The 18,406-nt window shown below is 35.7% G+C and overlaps 3 protein-coding genes across 3 annotated transcripts; 2 read left to right on the plus strand and 1 right to left on the minus strand.

Moving 5' to 3' along the window:
• Positions 1 to 4,594: 4,594 nt before the first annotated feature.
• On the plus strand, positions 4,595 to 8,474 carry LOC104729685 (uncharacterized). Its single transcript, XM_010448659.3, has 4 exons — positions 4,595 to 6,489; positions 6,583 to 6,782; positions 6,878 to 7,101; positions 7,197 to 8,474. Exons 1-4 carry the CDS (start codon positions 5,046 to 5,048, stop codon positions 7,942 to 7,944), a joined length of 2,616 nt encoding a protein of 871 aa, XP_010446961.1. The 5' UTR covers positions 4,595 to 5,045; the 3' UTR covers positions 7,945 to 8,474.
• A 3,344-nt stretch (positions 8,475 to 11,818) lies between these two features.
• LOC104729686 (serine/threonine-protein kinase BSK1) lies at positions 11,819 to 15,142 on the plus strand. Its single transcript, XM_010448660.2, has 9 exons — positions 11,819 to 12,510; positions 12,594 to 12,729; positions 12,976 to 13,109; positions 13,220 to 13,325; positions 13,419 to 13,504; positions 13,902 to 14,090; positions 14,172 to 14,336; positions 14,413 to 14,526; positions 14,665 to 15,142. The coding sequence occupies exons 1-9, from the start codon at positions 12,142 to 12,144 to the stop codon at positions 14,920 to 14,922; spliced, it is 1,557 nt and encodes a 518-aa protein (XP_010446962.1). The 5' UTR covers positions 11,819 to 12,141; the 3' UTR covers positions 14,923 to 15,142.
• A 719-nt stretch (positions 15,143 to 15,861) lies between these two features.
• LOC104729687 (cyclase-like protein 2) lies at positions 15,862 to 17,502 on the minus strand. Its single transcript, XM_010448661.3, has 5 exons — positions 16,915 to 17,502; positions 16,732 to 16,804; positions 16,545 to 16,642; positions 16,353 to 16,423; positions 15,862 to 16,249 (listed from the first exon to the last, which is right to left on the minus strand). Exons 1-5 carry the CDS (start codon positions 17,381 to 17,383, stop codon positions 16,124 to 16,126), a joined length of 837 nt encoding a protein of 278 aa, XP_010446963.1. The 5' UTR covers positions 17,384 to 17,502; the 3' UTR covers positions 15,862 to 16,123.
• Positions 17,503 to 18,406: the final 904 nt, after the last annotated feature.

Consider the following 18,406-nt stretch of genomic DNA (forward strand, 5'->3'; position numbering starts at 1 on the left):
AAGGTTTTGTTGAACCACCAGACAAATTAATATTCCACAAGTTAAAAAGGTTCTTTAAATAAACAATGTCGTATTCCTTTAAAACAATTATAGTTATATCTCGACTCGACTGCATCCCCAACGAGAAATTTTTTTATAGAAAAACAGTCATTCCTAATAATTCTTATGTAATGTCAATTAAAAAGAAGAACGCTTGATCAAAAATCCAAAAATTCCTTATTGACTAATGTCAATTATGTTGTAACGCATGCATAAAATGACTAAAAAATTAGTGTACGTCGTAGACCTAAGACTATAGTACTACTATATTATAATATATACACACATAATTAAATTGATATATAAATCGGAACATGTGTATAGCGAACCTTTTTATCGCCAGTGAAATGTGTGTCACATGTCACTGTCGCCGCCCAATTATTCTGTGCCGTATTCTCCCCCTTCTTTCAATCCTTTCTTATGTGTTGTGTTTATTCGTCCTATAAACCCTACATTCAGTCTACTTCCATTAATGACCATCACAACAATAACAACAAATTTATTTTACTTACCAGAACTTTATTCCAAACCCACTAATTAGCAGAGGAAAAGATAGTTGCATGGATTATAGTTATACTATATTAGATTTTTTTCTGAAACTCATTAACTCACACACATGTTTATTATTTTATATACACGCTAATAATGTATGACCTAATCTATAGTGACATCTACAATTGCGTTTAAGTATACATAAATCAGAACTTATCCTCTATAATAGAGTTACATAGTATTGATTTACATATGAAATCGTGATGATCAACGATTGCTGAATAAGAGTAGTTTGAACCGTTATCTTAACAATAAGTGCAAACTTTGTTTTTAAGAACTCAACTTTTTACCATCTTTAATTTTTCAGAAATTTGAAATATATTAGTTTTGCTTAGTTACATCAAAGGTTTATAAATTTTGGCCAGAAACCTGCATAATCCGGTGTGGTAGCACATTACAATGAAAACTGTAACCCAACTGAATAGCAACACAACACTTATAATCTCCGGAATATGGCTAAAGGTAATAGTTTCATTATATTTTATGCTTTATTAAAAAAAAAAAAGATGAATTATCTTACTCAATTGATTGACGTTTTTTCTTTCGTTTTTGGTCTGCGATTGACGTTTTCCTTCTCTATATTTTCAGCCATAAACAAGTTAAAAAAAAAAAAACAGTCATTCAGCGTAAAAAGCTGAAACGTTAGTACCGTTTGGTACCTAAATAAGTCAGATATTAAGGAGAATATCTATGCCATTATCATTACAACAAACCTACAACATTGACAACTTTTTCAATATTTTTCTCATATGCCAAACAGCAGTATCTGTAATACTACATGCAATAAAAACTTTTACTTGGAAGGATCTATAATACTTTTTTTTGGTTACTATCACAACTGATCGCTAACAAATATCAAGTAAAATTAAGACTAATTGACAACACTGACAAAATTAAGAGTAATGGCGAGTGGATGTAGAACATATAATGTGCATAACAAAGAAACTGGAACTTCATAAGCCAAAGAAAGACAAACAACGATGGTGTTATCTAGATTCTAGAATGGGCAAATTAAATGGTGTTGAGCTTGAACGTGCTTAACTTGATAAGTTAAAGAAAGTGAGGCAAATAAAAAGGTGATAGGGACAAGAAGAAGAAGACGACGTCACGATGCATTAAATTCAATGTATAGCATAGTACTGTAAAATGTATTCCTTTTTTTAAAAGTTACTTCTACATTTTCATTTACAAACACTTCGAGTATAGTATATAAGTATTTACTTCATCACTCTTTCCCCAAAATGTAACAATCAATTGACTTATTGAAGTTGGGTAGGGGACCAAAGTAACTTTCTCAAAATGTCCTTACATCAGAATCAACAGGCTCTTCTTATATTCTGCACCTAACATCCCTAAGATTTTGGACATTTGTCAAATAATTTTGCATGACAATTATATATGATCTCCACTATTTTGGATTTCAGGTAAAGCATGAATACTATTTAATTTTCCCTTATGGAAACTACGTATATATATATATACTTATGTTATCGAGTAATTGGGCTTTTGTTCGCATTCCCCGTACCATTTATTATTAGAACGTACTAGAGTATTGTACAACCGTTCGAATGAATTCGTAACCGTGTGGCGTGAATACTCTATATATACGAGTTATCAAGGGAATGATAATCTTTCCGATAGACCCATTTTTTCTAAGAGAGTAGTACCAATTACTAATTGAATTTCTTGTCATACAGTGAATAAGATTCATTTGGTCTTGCAAAGAATGTTTTAAATAGGAAAGTAAGTTAGCAACTTATGGATACAATTATCCTCAATTTTGGGTTAAAAACCATAGAATTTTGCTATGTAGAACATCCATATAGCCAACTATAATTTGATAACATCACATGCGCATTATTTTGTTTTTGGTTGAAATCATAACGCTAAATCTAAAGATGTATAGAAGCTTCTATCCTTCGTATCAACTCAACCATTGGCCTATATAATAGGAGTGCTTTACTTTCTATTTTTACTTTCAGTTACCATGTGCGAGTGCGACAGTGCAATAGAAACGCAGACAGATTAATTAAAGAACCCTTAATTAAATGAAACACCAGGTTTTACTTGTCTTAATTTAGGAAACGATAAAGGATCTAGCATGCAGTAAAAAGGCAAATATTATGAAGAAAAAAAAAAAGACAAATATTTTTTTTTTTAAAGTAAAAAAGAGTTTGTTAAATAAAAAGTTAAAAGAAAACAGAAGGGACAAAAGGGTTGCTTCTGCACCAAGTTATTCTGCGTATATAACATTTTATATACTAATTTATAAGGCTTCGATGCTAAGTATTCTTATCGGGTGTCAAATATCCTGAGGATAGTTCGTCACCATTTTTTTGTCGCTACGGACCTGATTTGTTTTGTCTTGACAATGTGCATATATAGTCATTAGTAAATGTTAGACTGTTCCTAGTCAGTAACAAGTTAAAAAATAAAAATCGGTGTGCTGTTATAAATCTGATTCAACAAAATATACCAGTTTTGTTTAAAATTTAGTAAAGTTAATAAAGTAATTTGAGGTATGACGACAGATTTTGTAGAAACATGTCGACCTTTCATATTTTTTCTTTTATGCAAAAATATGCCTAACATAACGCAAACAAAATTCATCGTGGTTCTTCAAATATCTGATGATAGTAACATAACACCTTAGGACAAACTTTGACCCTAACAAAACACCTTAAATAGGACAAAGGTTTAGATGTCGATATAACACAATTTATTTTTCTAACTGTTACGATATAGTTATTTTAAAACCAGCGTTTGAAAATGAGTATTTGGAGCTCGAATGCATATAGCAGTAATCGGCACGTAAAGATTTAATTTATGACCTACATGGCTACATTGCATGAAATTTAAACCTCTCTAGAATTCCGGAAAGACTCTAAGTGCAAAGGAAACTTCCGACGAGGAGAATATATACGTTTTGAAAGTTATATTTAGGAGGGTATGTATTAGAGTTGTCTGTGTCAAGTTGTTACAAGCTTTTTGTTTTGTTTTGTTTAATCGTCACACATTTTTTTCATACAGCAAAAAGAAGTCGTCACGCACTTTTAGCCTTCTTAATTTTTGTATTTTGGTTTTTTAGGCTACGTAATACTAGTATTATACTACTATATAAAAAGTAGCTCAAACAATTAAATAAGTGTCGTTTTGGAATTGTATAGAATTAAGTTCAAATTCTGTCTTTAAATTCTTTCTCTTATTGTTTTGGTTTTCTATGTATATTTTTTTTGGTTCTGTTAGCATCACCCAATCGAGAATATAAAAAAATAAATAAAAGAAGAGTCTAGTCAAAGAGAGAGGAAGAAACATGACGACGTTAGCATCACACCTGAAGCCTGAAGAGTGCTGAAAGCTGTATAACAAACATCGATTTAGTTACGTCTCTCTTGAACACCCAAACCAACTACAGTACGATATTAAAAAAAAAAAATCATTTCATTCCATTGACAATTTAATCAATAAATTATTTTGATACACAAATACTAATTAAATAACAGACATAAATTCAGTACGAATTTTCATCATTTAATTACTTACGTTACCCGTTACCATCATATTAAAACGATTTTAAAATTGTCCAAATCAAATACACTATCGTTACGTAATTAAAGACTACAACCAAGGGTATAGTGGGAATAAAAATGGTCAAAACGAGTCAAAGTTACCGTCAAACTCAAAACCACAAAGCCAAAGTAGTAGAATCGTACTTACACGACACGTTATTAAACTTAAAACATCAAAAACTACTTACTAGAAACCAACCGTATCTTCTTTTTTTTTTTTCAAAGATCCATGTCATCTGTCTGAATCTCTATCTCAAAGTACTGTCCCAAAAAGGTTAAATTTTCCAACAACAAAATAAAAAGATATAATTTTGAGAATTTGGGGATAATTAATTGTTCTGCAAAAAAGGAGATTATGGTAAATAAAATAAATAAATAAAGAAAAAAAAAAAACACCGACTCATCCTATGGGAGAAACGGACGAAAATCTCGGTGCTGGCAAGATTCCTTCACAGTCCTTTGCTGTTTTTTTTTTTTTTGTTTTCTCACCTTTTTTTTCTTCTTCTTCTTCATCTTCTTGAAGCTTAAAAAGAAAAAAAATATATATATCTTTTTTTTTCTTCTCATAGAGAAATTGAATAATTATCTAATAGTAAGACAATCACTTCACAGTTCACACAAAACATCTTTGCTTTATTTGAGTTTTGCTATCAACATCAAACCCACACCTTCTTTTGCCCCTTATGCGCCTCCATCTCTTATTCCTCTCACCTACCTTTCAACTCTCTCTCTCTCTCTCTCTTTCTTTCTTTACGAAAAGTCTTTTAATTTCAATTCTCTCTATACCTGATTTCAAAATCTTGTGTTTCCCCTTTGTTTTTTTTTCTTTAATAATTTAATTTGATTCTTTTTTTTTTTCTTCTTTTTTAGAAATAATAATTTGATATGGGTTGTACAAGTTCTAAGCTTGACGATCTTCCGGCGGTTGCTCTTTGCCGTGAACGTTGTAATTTCTTAGAAGCTGCGATTCACCAGCGTTACGCTTTAGCTGAATCCCACGTGGCTTACACTCACTCGCTTATAGGTATCGGTCACTCCCTCCATCTTTTCATCAACCACCACCACCGTTTCATCTCTTCCGGCGGCGCTAACGGCGGTGGTGATTCCCCTAGACTTAACCTTCCTCCTCACAGAAAAGGTGACCCTCATCACGACGACGACGACGACGGAGGAACAAACTCCCCCAAAAAACCAAAGCTTGCTTCTTCTCACCACGCTCACTCGGGTTCGGGTTCTGATTCGGGTCATCTCGAATTCGATTCGGATTCCGACGACGACGACGATGACGAAGACGATTTGGATTTGGATTCGATGCATCACCTCTCTCCTCAACAACACCACCGTCACCACCATCTCGGAAATTACCCAATACCCGAGTCAGCACCACCTATGGTTGGTGGTGGATACATGGAACAACAACCGGGTTATATAAACCGGTACCCGAACCCGGAGATGATGATGGGTCATCATCTCCCTCCTCCTTACTCTGGTGGAAACAGTTATATGCATATGAATTACATGAAGAACAGCTCCATGCCTCCTTCTGTTGTCTATGAGCAAAGACCAACTAGTCCTCAACGTGTCTACATAGGCGAATCATCTTCTTCTTCTTCTTATAACCCATACCCTCCTCAAAATAATTCATATTTTGGATACTCAAATCCAGGACCCGGACCCGGACCCGGATACTACGGTGGTGGTTCTACAACTGCTGTACCAGCTTCGAAACCGCCACCACCTCCTCCTTCACCGCCTAGGTCTAACGGTTGGGATTTTTTGAATCCGTTTGATACTTATTACCCTCCGTATACTCCGAGTCGAGATTCGAGAGAGTTGAGAGAAGAAGAAGGTATCCCGGAGCTAGAAGACGATGATTCACAGTACGAGGTTGTTAAGGAGGTTCACGGCAAACCAAAATTCGCTTCCGGCGGTGGTGGTGGTAATCTACCGAATCCCGCCGCCGTGCACATGATGAGGGAAGAGCCTCTGCCTCCGCCGCTTGATAAGTCTGGTGGAGGAGCAAGTACTAGCGGTGGAGGAGGTGATGTCGGAGATGCGTATCAGTCTAGACCGAGTGTGTCGGTGGAGAAAGAAAGGATGGAGTATGAAGATCACGTTGTTGAGAAAAAGGTCGTTGAGGATGAGGAACGTCGGAGTAATGCTACGGCGACACGTGGTGGCGGTGGTGGTGGAGGAGGAGGAGGAGGGCCACGTGCGGTGCCTGAGGTTGCTAAAGAGATTGAGAGTCAATTCGTGAAAGCTGCAGAGTCAGGAAGTGAGATTGCTAAGTTACTTGAAGTTGGGAAGCATCCTTATGGTCGTAAACATGGTAAGAGCTTGATCATTTATAGTTTTGAGCTTTCTGCAACTTGTTGAGTAATGTTTTGAACTTTTTTTTGATGTTTTGTGAATTGTGGAGCAGCTACTTCGAAGATGTTGCACGGGGTTACTACTCCTTCGCTACCTTCTACCTCTGGAGGACCTTCTCCTGCTGCTGCTGCTGCTACTGCGCCGCCGACTTATGCAGACATTGAAGAAGAGCTTGCTTCGAGGTCTAGGAATCTTTCTTCGACATTACACAAGCTACATCTTTGGGAGAAGAAGCTTTACCATGAAGTCAAGGTAATGTTTTTGTATCAAAATCTTTGGTCTTATAACACTATGATGTGTTCTGTTCTGTTCTTTTGTCTGAAGAGAGAGTTTGTTACTCTGTGTAGGCTGAGGAGAAATTGCGACTAGCTCACGAGAAAAAGCTAAGGAAGCTAAAGCGTTTGGATGAAAGAGGTGCTGAGGCTATGAAAGTAGATAAAACAAGGAAGCTAGTGAGAGATATGTCCACGAAAATACGGATTGCGATTCAGGTTGTGGACAAAATATCAGTGACGATTAACAAGATTAGAGACGAAGACCTATGGCCACAACTGAATGCATTGATTCAAGGGTAATAATATAAACTTGTCTTCTCCAAACATATATATATGTTTCAGATATTTTAGAATGGAAACTCTAATCAGTTCTTGATTTCGGTTATTATAGGCTTACAAGAATGTGGAGATCCATGCTTGAGTGTCATCAAAGTCAGTGTCAAGCTATTAGGGAAGCACAAGGCTTGGGACCAATAAGAGCAAGCAAGAAACTAGGCGTTGAACATCTAGAGGCGACTAGTTTGCTTGGACATGAACTTATTAATTGGATTTTGGGATTCTCGAGCTGGGTTAGTGCGCAGAAGGGATACGTAAGAGAGTTGAATAAATGGCTCATGAAATGTCTTCTCTATGAACCTGAGGAAACACCTGATGGAATCGTTCCTTTTTCACCTGGTCGGATTGGTGCACCACCAATCTTTGTGATATGTAACCAATGGTCTCAAGCTCTAGATAGAATATCAGAGAAGGAAGTTATTGAGGCAATGCGTAGTTTCACTACAAGCGTGCTTCAGCTTTGGGAACAAGATCGGTTAGATACGATGATGACTGGTCATGGGGATTCAGAGAAGAGAGTTAGGAACATGGACAGGGAAGAACAGAAGATACAGAGAGAGATTCAGGCGTTGGAAAAGAAAATGGTTCTTGTGGCACCGGGTGATGGTGGTAATAGTCTTTCCATATCAGGCAATGTTGTCTACCAGAGCGATACTAGCAACGATAGTTTACAAGGTAGTTTGCAGCGGATTTTTGAAGCTATGGAGAGATTCACTGCTGAGTCTATGAGAGCTTACGAGGATCTCTTACAACGCACCGAAGAAGAAAGTGCTCCACGAGAACTTGAGGAAGAAGAGGACTAATAAGCAAAATGTAGGAGGAAGATCTTTGCTTATTTGAATCTCATGATCGAGCTGTTTGCTGATCTTGCAATGCCGGAATGTTCGTTATCTCCTTTCTGAGACGCAGGCAAGAAAAGCGCATCATCATGATGATGATCTTAGAAGAGGCAGGAACCGGGCTAAGATACGGCCAGTCGTCTGGTGAACTGAGGCATTTTATTGCAGTTGACTTTGAACCGGATCGTTGTCATGCCATGGTGGAGAAAGGTTTGATAACTTTGACACTTAGCCACTTATGACGCAAGTCACAGATATGAGTTTGAGTCTAATAATTCTAAAATTCGGTCTTTGTATATAAGACGCTTAGGACAAAAAACTTATGATTATTCTCAACAATTTTTTTTTGTAAAATCCTAAGGTTAGGAGGATGAGATAGCTCAGGCAAATCTTTTGTTTTTCTTTTTTAAATTTAATCTTTTGATACCGGTGAGGGGTCATGTATTATTTATCGGACTTACTTCTGTGTCCAAAGATGCTTTGGTCTTGAGCAACTGAACTGTCTTTTAGTGGAGTAAAAAGTTAGGTTTATATTCTAAGACAAAACAGAAAAACCCAATTCGAATCTTATTTTAGATTTGGAAATTTTCCTATAATTCAAAAGAATCGCAACGCAACCATAATCGAACTTTAGCTCCTTTTTATTTACCAAACTGTTATATATTTTAAAAGATTGTGTACTATTCTTTAACATATTTTTACATGATTATGATTTTTTTTCAGAACACATATTCATCCATGCCATAAGAAATCTTGTTTTTTCATCGGTTACTCGAGACTTTAAAAAGTAAATGCAACGATCTGCTAATATTGATACATTCAGAACAAAACTATAACATGAACTTCACATATAACTCTGAAATAGCGACAAGTATTTCGCAAAAATTATAGTGTAGCAAAACAACATAACATTTGATACTGTTTCTTTGGTTATATGTTTTCTCGATTCCACTCCCTACGGCGTAACCTTTATATAGATGGGGTTTAGATTTTCCTCATTCGTAGAACAAAAATTTCCCAATTTTATATTCATTGCAAGAAGACTAACTCCAAGCCTCACCTGAACGTGTAAAGTTACTTGATCTAAATCAAAATGACCCATAGAGATAAAACTCCATGGCGAATAGAGAGGTAAGTGTATCTTCAATATTAAGAAAATGGAGAGACTTTAGTATTGGATCCATATAAATGTCTAGATTGGAAGTGATCACACCACACGTCTCTTTTCGGCTTTTCATAAACGGTAATTTTTGTACCATTCGGCCAAGTAAAATAAGTCACATCAATGATTTTCAAATCACTGGTCTTTTGTTTTTACGGTTTTACCTAACTACTGACAGAAACTAGATAACGTTACTTACGCGGCATTAAATTAATTTTAATGATCCGGTACTGATAATAAACATGCGAAGTTTTATGTTTCGACACATTTGCTCATAAAACAAAAATTCTTAAAATACACGAGATAAATGGCGAATGTTGTACGTGAAAGATATGCATGGCCAATAAGTTACTAAGCTTACGAAAAATAAATTAATAATATTACAATACCTGACCAGCTACCAACATTAATGATTCATGTGAAACTATAATAATAATTAAACCCAATGTTTTCAGTACTCTCGACTAGTACCTGCGCCAATACAGTTCTCGTCTTGAAGCTGCCGTGCCTAACATGATTAGCGTGAACTTGACGTCTCGTGTGTCAATCTTTTTTTTTTCTTTTTGTTTGTTGTGAAATAATTTATTGACATAAAGCAATAATAACATGCAGAGAATAAGTGCCAGAAGATATTATTGCGATCCAACCATAGGTTAATAATCAGTACTATTTATTAGTAGTATATTAGAGATAGTGCTCGAGCATCTAATCATATAAGAAAGCCAATTACTCTGGAGCATCATTGGATCACTTCACTCTTTGCCTTTTTCAACACAAAAGAGACAGCTCTTGTGTTCTTGAAAGCTCAAAAAGCTCTGTTTCCCCAAAGATATATGGGTATTACAAATTGCAAGCATACTTTTTATTTGCATACATCCAAATTGAGAATATGCTAATTGGAGTATTCTTTTGAGTGGTAATTTGAATCTATACATAAGCTCTGCTTTCTCAAATTCTTCAATCACAAAAGGGTTTTTGACTTGAGCGCACAATTCTATAAACAGGCCCATTCGTTTAATTAATCATGTCCAGTTTACTGAAAAATACAACAACTTACTTGCTCTAAAGATAAAGTATATAAAAATTATATCCCTACTCGTTAATATAGTTTCCCTACCATCAATTCTAATTGTATATATATTCTTTTATTAGAAAAAATTATAGTAGTTCAGGTCCATTACTAATTAACAGTTGAAAGTTTGAAAGCTTAATCCATATATTTTGACCATGTTTTGTAGTATTAGGCTAGCCGTCTTTATTAAAAAAGGTACCACGTAAGTCGTAACTTTATCCAATTTAAATTTGGTTATCTCTCTAATATGTGGTGTAATAATATTAGCTAAATCAAATTTAAAAGAATTTAGAATATTTAGCCATATTGGCTCATTTGGTTTCCAGATAAATATTCTAAATTCTTTGAAATTTGTTTTGGTGGTTTTGAAATATTTTTGTCTTAAAGAGAGATATAAACTTCTTAAAATAAGGTTCTTTCCTAAAAAGATTTATTCTAGTTTATTACTAGGAATAGCGCACATAAATAATTATTTTTGGTAATTAGAACTCAACTGGAAAGAAATATGTCAGTCTGTCAAATCCATTGAGAAAATTGATATTCACCATTCACTCTAATTAGAAGGTACTGTACAAGGGCAATAATGCAGAAAACACACACACAAAATCCAAAATATCACACGGTTTTAAAGTCAACTTCTAAAAAAACTTGATATTTTCTTCTTCACACGCTTGTCTCTTTACAGTATACGAAAGTACGAACCTTTTGAAATAAGCTTGCTAGGTACTTAGAACTATGAAAAAAAAAGAGACTTGGTTGAAATGGTAATGTTTGTTGAATAAATAAGAAGGAAAAAAACGAGAAAGCAAAAGTAGGAATGGTTGATGATGATAAGTCATTCCAATCACAAACCATTTGAGCTGGCAATAATGTGATTTTCCTGAAAATCTCTTTTGGTACCACAAAGTTTAAATCATTGAACATCGGAATCAATTTATTGTATAATAGTATAGTATATATACAAAAGAAGTTGGCTTCTTCTGAATCTTTGGCTTTTTCAGTTTTCAAATTCATTGCTTTTACATAAAACATATATTATAGTTCCAAAAACAAAAAAAAAAGAAGAAAACTCACACAACCATGAAAAAAATGAATAGGAAAAAATAAATAATTTTTTGTGTCAGCACCAATTACACCATGCAAAACCACTAGTATATAAACATATATTTTTAGTTTATTGTTACTTATATAAATAATTCTAAAATTAGTTTATGATTCAAAAATATTTAACCTTCGATTTTCTTTCTAGACATTAGGTTCATTCTAAATGTCTGATTAGCGCCTACCGACATTTTAGAAATCTTTAGTTTAGATGAATGATAAAAATTTATAATCATGTTTTTGAAGTTTAAAATATTTCTATTTTAGTAAATACCGTATTGACAAGAAGAAGACGGAAATCCTTGACAAAGCACTTATAGAGAAAGATGCAACTTATGCGGAGAAAACCAAGTTATATTCTCTTGTTATGGCCATTTGTGTTGAAGCCCGTTATCATCTTTTGATATACGGGAAGTCTTTATGGTTCTTCGAGAGTTCAATCAGTCTGGTAACAAAATGTTTTTGGTTCAAACAATGTATCGGTAAAATTCTTTCCTCTTTTTGTTGCAGGTTATAAAAAGATCATTATGTCTGTGTAATTTTATTTTCGTCTTTTATCTTTTTATTTGTAATCTTTCTGAACTCTTCCTTCTTAATATAATCCATTAAATGAAAAAACAAAAAGAAAAAGAACAAGAAGAAGACAGAAGAAACTTACCTCAGGAGTCAAAACAGAGTAATTGAAAAAATAAAACAATAAAAATCCGATTTTTATGGTCTTTTTTAATTTTCCAAACACTATCTTTCTCTTTCTCTCTCTTACAAGGGAAGGGGAGGAGTCGAAAGAGAAAACACTTTCCGACTTGGGTAAGAAAAGTTTTTTTTGATGGGTTGTTGTCAATCCTTGTGTTCCGGTGAAAACCCACTTGGTAAAGATGCAGCTCAGCCGTCACAACTCTCTCAAAACCACCACGGAGGCGTTACGACGGCTGATAACGGCGTAATCGGAGGAGGTGGAGGTAGCGGTGTAGGCAGCGGAGGAGTAGGAGGAGGAGGAGGAGGAATCCCATCTTTCTCTGAGTTCTCATTCGCTGACCTTAAAGCAGCAACAAACAACTTCAGTTCCGACAACATCGTATCAGAGAGTGGTGAGAAAGCCCCAAATCTTGTTTACAAAGGCCGACTTCAGAACCGTCGTTGGATCGCTGTCAAGAAGTTTACTAAGATGGCTTGGCCTGAGCCTAAACAATTTGCTGTAAGCATAAGAAACCCTTTTAATTTGATTCTATCTTTGTTTTGTTTTTTCTTTTTCTTTTCTGAAATTTTTGTTTGTTTCAGGAAGAGGCTTGGGGTGTTGGGAAATTGAGACATAATCGGTTGGCGAATTTGATTGGTTATTGTTGTGATGGAGATGAGAGGCTTCTTGTTGCTGAGTTCATGCCTAATGATACTCTTGCTAAGCATTTGTTCCATTGTATGTTTCTTCTTCTTTCTTACTAGAAATAATGAATTTGGTTGTTAGTCCTTTTAGGTTGTAAATGTGTATCCAAAGCTGTGAAATTTAGTCTCTTTAGTTTCCAGTGCCTTGGCAAAGAGCCTGCATTTATAGGGTTGTGCTGTTAGATGGATTAAAAAGAGACTATTTTAGGTGAAGTAGTAGAATGTCTAAAAGTTGCATTTTTGTTTCTTTATCTTAATTCTTGTTTTGGTCAATTCACAGGGGAAAATCAGACTATCGAATGGGCTATGAGGTTGCGAGTAGGATATTACATAGCTGAAGCTTTGGATTATTGTAGTACTGAGGGTCGTCCATTGTATCATGATTTAAATGCTTATAGGGTTCTCTTTGATGAGGTATTTTTCTTTTTTCTCAAAGATTTCTTTCATGCTTAGGATACTGTCTCACACACACTGTGATCTTAAGGCGGCACTTAACATGTTTTTTTTTTTAATGAACATTGTAGGATGGTGATCCTCGGCTTTCATGTTTCGGCTTGATGAAGAACAGTAGGGATGGTAAAAGTTATAGCACAAATTTAGCATATACACCACCTGAATATCTAAGAAATGGTAAATTAACTTGTTTCTTTTAATACACACATAATGTTTTTGCACTTTTGCAAAGATGGATTTCATTTCAGTGTGGTAAAATTTGTGTTGTAGGAAGAGTGACCCCTGAAAGTGTCACGTATAGCTTTGGAACTGTCCTTCTGGATTTGCTTAGCGGAAAACACATCCCTCCAAGCCATGTAAGTTCCTATCTATATGTTTGAGTAGGAGCAAGTGTAACACTACAAAAATGTGTGTTTTTGCTGTGAAATTATCCACTCACTAGTCATGATTTTGGTTTGAGTTATGTGAAGCTACCGTAATTGGTCACATTAAATATGGTTACTAGAAACGATATGATAGTAATGATACTGCTCCCTCACTGCCTCATTTAAAATTATCTATGATATGTGTTACACTCTTCTTTGTTAAGCACTATTTATAAGATATAGCTCTCAAATATGTCAATGTGATTCTTGGTTCTTGCATAGTTAAGCTTGAAAGACATATGTCATGTAGTACCAGTGAATAAGTTGTGTGGTATTAGTTTGGGAGCGTGATATCTTGATAAGTACTTATCATATCTCTTACTTTTAGGCTCTTGATATGATACGTGGCAAGAATATTATTCTGTTGATGGATTCACACCTCGAAGGAAAGTTCTCAACAGAAGAAGCTACCGTAGTTGTCGAACTCGCCTCTCAATGTTTACAATATGAGCCTCGAGAGAGGCCTAATACAAAAGATCTTGTTGCAACTCTTGCACCATTGCAAACTACATCAGACGTAAGCAAAACATCTTTTAAATCCCAGCTTTGACTGAGTTCTTGAATTCCTCTTTTTAAGTGTTAAATATTCTGGTTACAGGTTCCCTCTTATGTGATGCTTGGAATAAAGAAGCAAGAGGAGGCACCTTCAACTCCACAGAGGCCACTTTCACCATTAGGTGAAGCCTGCTCAAGAATGGATCTCACAGCTATTCATCAGATTTTGGTCATGACACATTACAGAGACGACGAAGGCACAAACGAGGTAATAAAACAGTAGTTTTGGTTTCAGTTACTAAAACACGTTAAAAAGTAGGCTGGCTAACTCTTGGGGATTTCAGTTATCATTTCAAGAATGGACGCAACAGATGAAAGATATGCTTGATGCACGGAAACGCGGTGATCAATCTTTCCGGGAAAAAGATTTCAAAACAGCCATTGACTGTTACTCACAGGTATTAATTTGCCGCTACTTCTTCTTACATGTCCAATCTGTTTCTGTTCCATTCGGTATTGATCTCGGGTTAAAACAAGATTGTATATCTGGATATGATTAGTACTCATATTGGTACATACGTTGCTTATGTGGGCAGTTCATAGACGTTGGAACAATGGTGTCTCCAACTGTATTTGGTAGGCGAAGTCTATGCTACTTACTATGCGATCAACCAGACGCAGCACTACGTGACGCGATGCAAGCACAATGCGTGTATCCAGATTGGCCAACGGCTTTCTACATGCAGTCTGTGGCACTAGCGAAGCTGAACATGAACACAGACGCAGCTGATATGTTGAACGAAGCAGCTCAGCTCGAAGAGAAGAGACAACGAGGCGGCAGAGGAGGATCTTGATTCTTGAAACACAAAGTGTTTACCATCTTGTTGTAAAATTTTAACGAGCTTCAAGAATTCTTTTTTAAGAAGACAGAAAGGGGAAAAACCTGTTAAAAACTTGTTGCTATGATTGTTGATTGGGGATGTAATGTAACCAATAGGGGAGAGAAGAAAAAATTGATGTTTGTTTGTATGCAATACATGTTGTATAAGTTTTAATGGACAGAGTTTCGAAAAATACAAATTGCTCTTTCACATGTATCATGTTCTGCTCTTCAATGTAAGACTCATGGCGTTAGTAATCAAGTAGCTCAAACATGATAAACCTGGTTCTCTTGTCTTGAGAACACATTAACACCTCGTACTAACCCATGATAAAGATAAAATGGTTCCGTTGATTCACCCCAAACCGATAACACATGAAGAAGAAATCGATCTGCAAAATTTTCACAAAAAGTTGTCATCCTTTTAAATGGCTTAGTAGCCACTGTCATCCTTTTAAATTGCTGCTAGCCGAGCGATCCAATTTTACAGGATGTCCCCGACGGGACAATCAGCTTTGTCACTACAACACTTTATAAACCCACTCACTTTCTTTCAGTTAAACGATGTGGGACATTGTTAACAGCTTCGTTGAGCCTAGTATAGAAAAAGGCCTCTCCCTCTTATTCTTTGTAAGCCCATTTAACATTATTAATCATATTTTCCCCACCTTTTAAGATAAACACTTTTTACCTTTTTACTTTTTTAGGGTGTAATTTAACTCAAAGCTATTATAGTAAAGATCAATTTCAAATACCTTTGGGGAATAAAAACCATGCCAGTGTAGATCACTTCCTACCTCAACAGAACCTTCTTTTCACCGCTGGCCCAAAAGCCAAGAAAGGCTTCCCCATATTCAGCAATACTCCTCCCACTGATGATATCTATGGCTTTCAGTTTACAATAGGAAATATATTTTCCGATTAAAAGTGTTTTTCATTGATTTAATTGTCAAGAAGCCTAAGATCTTAAGTACATTTATTTTACACTGAAAACTTCCTTCTTAAGTGGTTCATACTCTCCTCAACTTCGTCTTCTCTGTACCTCTCTTATTGCTTCCTACTTCATTCTCCACACTGGTTGAATAAATCTAGCACAAACTGATATTCAGTTCATGACGCTAAGCAACCTTGATTACGGACAACTGCGGAACTGGCGGGTTTGTGAGGGAGATAAATCAATCGATGAGGATGCAACGAATTGGAGCCCCTTCTGCTCCAACTAGTCTTAGTGGTAAGCAATGGACAGTGTAGAGTCCTGCCTTCACACCATCCAGCTTCAATCCCTCCACAAGTATTGTCTCCTGTCAAGATTTTATAATTTTCTCAACCATCAATATCAAATCTTTTACTGATTTACATTCTTCTATCTAGCAAAAACTTAAGGGACGGATAATGCTTGCTTACCCGGTCTTTGAGGAATACTAGGTGAGACGGAATCAGATCATCATATGCAGCTACTGATAAATAATCAATCCCTACATTTTGACATGGATACACCACAATCTTAGAGATGCCATTGCTTCACCGACCAACCCAAAACAGGAACAAGGAAAACAGAAACCTTCATATGAAAAAGTGAAATGGTTTGATTATTACCGACAAGTTTGATGTCTGTATTGTCTACCAACCACTGCGCACCATCCTTCATGAATCCGACATAGCTTGTATCGAACTCTTTCTTAAACATAAGACGCCTGAAAATGTTATGTTTTTTCATCCATAGTTAACAACAAAACCAACACTCATTTCAGACATATGACAAACAAGCTTATTACACTGTTACCTGTCAGTGTTCAGTGTTCTGAAAAGTACACGACTAACTCCTTTTGGAATGTGAAGAGACTTCATCACTTCCGCTACACAACAAAACATAAACAAGGTGTCTTAATAGTCTTCTAATCACTGTCTTTAAGCTTAATTAAGTTAAATCAAAGCTGTAGAATCGAACAAAGAAGTTTTCACTTACCAGTAATGTTCTTATCCTTAGGAACATCAACCAACAAGGCAAGACCATTGAGGACACGAAGATCAAGCGAGTCAACATCGAAACCAGCATCGTAATACTCGTCGTAGACGTGTCCAGGGGAATCAACGTGAGTACCAGTGTGCGTTGGGATCTTCATTTCAGAGTTGTTAGCGAGTGATCCGTTCTTCATACTCGCAGCTAACCATAGAAAACGTCCGAGTCCTTCAGATGAGTCCCACGACGGCATCTCCGGAGTGTAACGGTGACTGATGTCGTATATTTTGCCTTCTTCTTCGCCGTAGACTTCACGGCGGATAGGTTTGAGCTCATCGGAAGCGAAACCTCCGTCTACAGGAGCAGTGCCGGGAATGGATGGATAGGCGTCGGAGGTAGCGGCGGAAACGGGAAGAGAAGGGAGAGATAGGATTGTGGTGATGACGAGGATGAGGAATAGTGAAGGAACAGCCATTGTTTTAGGTCACTGTGATGATTTCGATCACATCACGAAGAAGATGATGATTCGATTTTGACCATTTTGGGTTATTTTTTTATATTTAATTTATGGGCCTGAGTTAGACTTATAGGCCCAAATCATCAAGACAAACTAGCAGATTATAACAGCCCAAATTGGTAAGATCATGAGTGTGTGAATAAATTGGTTTGTTCCGAACATTTTACTACCTTTGTCGGCCACATTGTAGTTTGATAAAATAAGATAGATTACACTAGTTAGACACATGCAAAAACCATTCAGGGTTTGTCACATTGAAGAAGCATATGATACGATAATATAATAAATTAATTCTTTCCAAAATCAATATATTCTTTTCAATAATCCATAGCATCAGAATATAAAAATAATTAAAATAATTAAAATCAATAAAACCAAGAATATTAAAGACATATATCAATATGATCTATTTTAAAGTTACTCATAGAAATATACATTGGAGATGGTCTAAGAAGAAAAAAACAAAACTGAAAACTCACCGTACCCCTTTCTTTGTAAAATCAAAATACTAGTTTGTTTATGCCATCTCTGAAAGCCATGATTTAGAAGAAAGAAAAAGAAGGTAAATACTATGCCGGTAATTATGTAAAGGTAAAAAAACAAGGAATTAATGTTTTGAATATTTACCAAGCTCTCGTAGTGAAATAGGTCGCACTCTAGACAGGCCCGGCTCATACCCATGGCGAGAGGGGCGGTGGCCTATGGGACAATTTTTTTTTTTTTCAAAAAACCTTAAGTAAATGGGGTCCAAAAAATAGAAAAAAAAATTTATGTTGTTAAGGATCTAAAAATAATTATTTGCCTAGGACCAAAAAATCGTTGAGACGGGGCTGACTCTATATACATCATCTGCGTATTTCCAACATCTATGAATGCAACAACATGAAAGTCCCATCATCATGATGACGAGAACAGCCACAGCAGTTATTATGAAATCAGTAGTACTAGTACTAAGATTCATTTTTCTTCTTCTTGTTCTTC

Source organism: Camelina sativa, chromosome 12, assembly GCF_030686135.1.
Source record: "Camelina sativa cultivar CO46 ecotype springtype chromosome 12, ASM3068613v1".
Classification (NCBI taxonomy): Eukaryota; Viridiplantae; Streptophyta; class Magnoliopsida; order Brassicales; family Brassicaceae; genus Camelina; species Camelina sativa.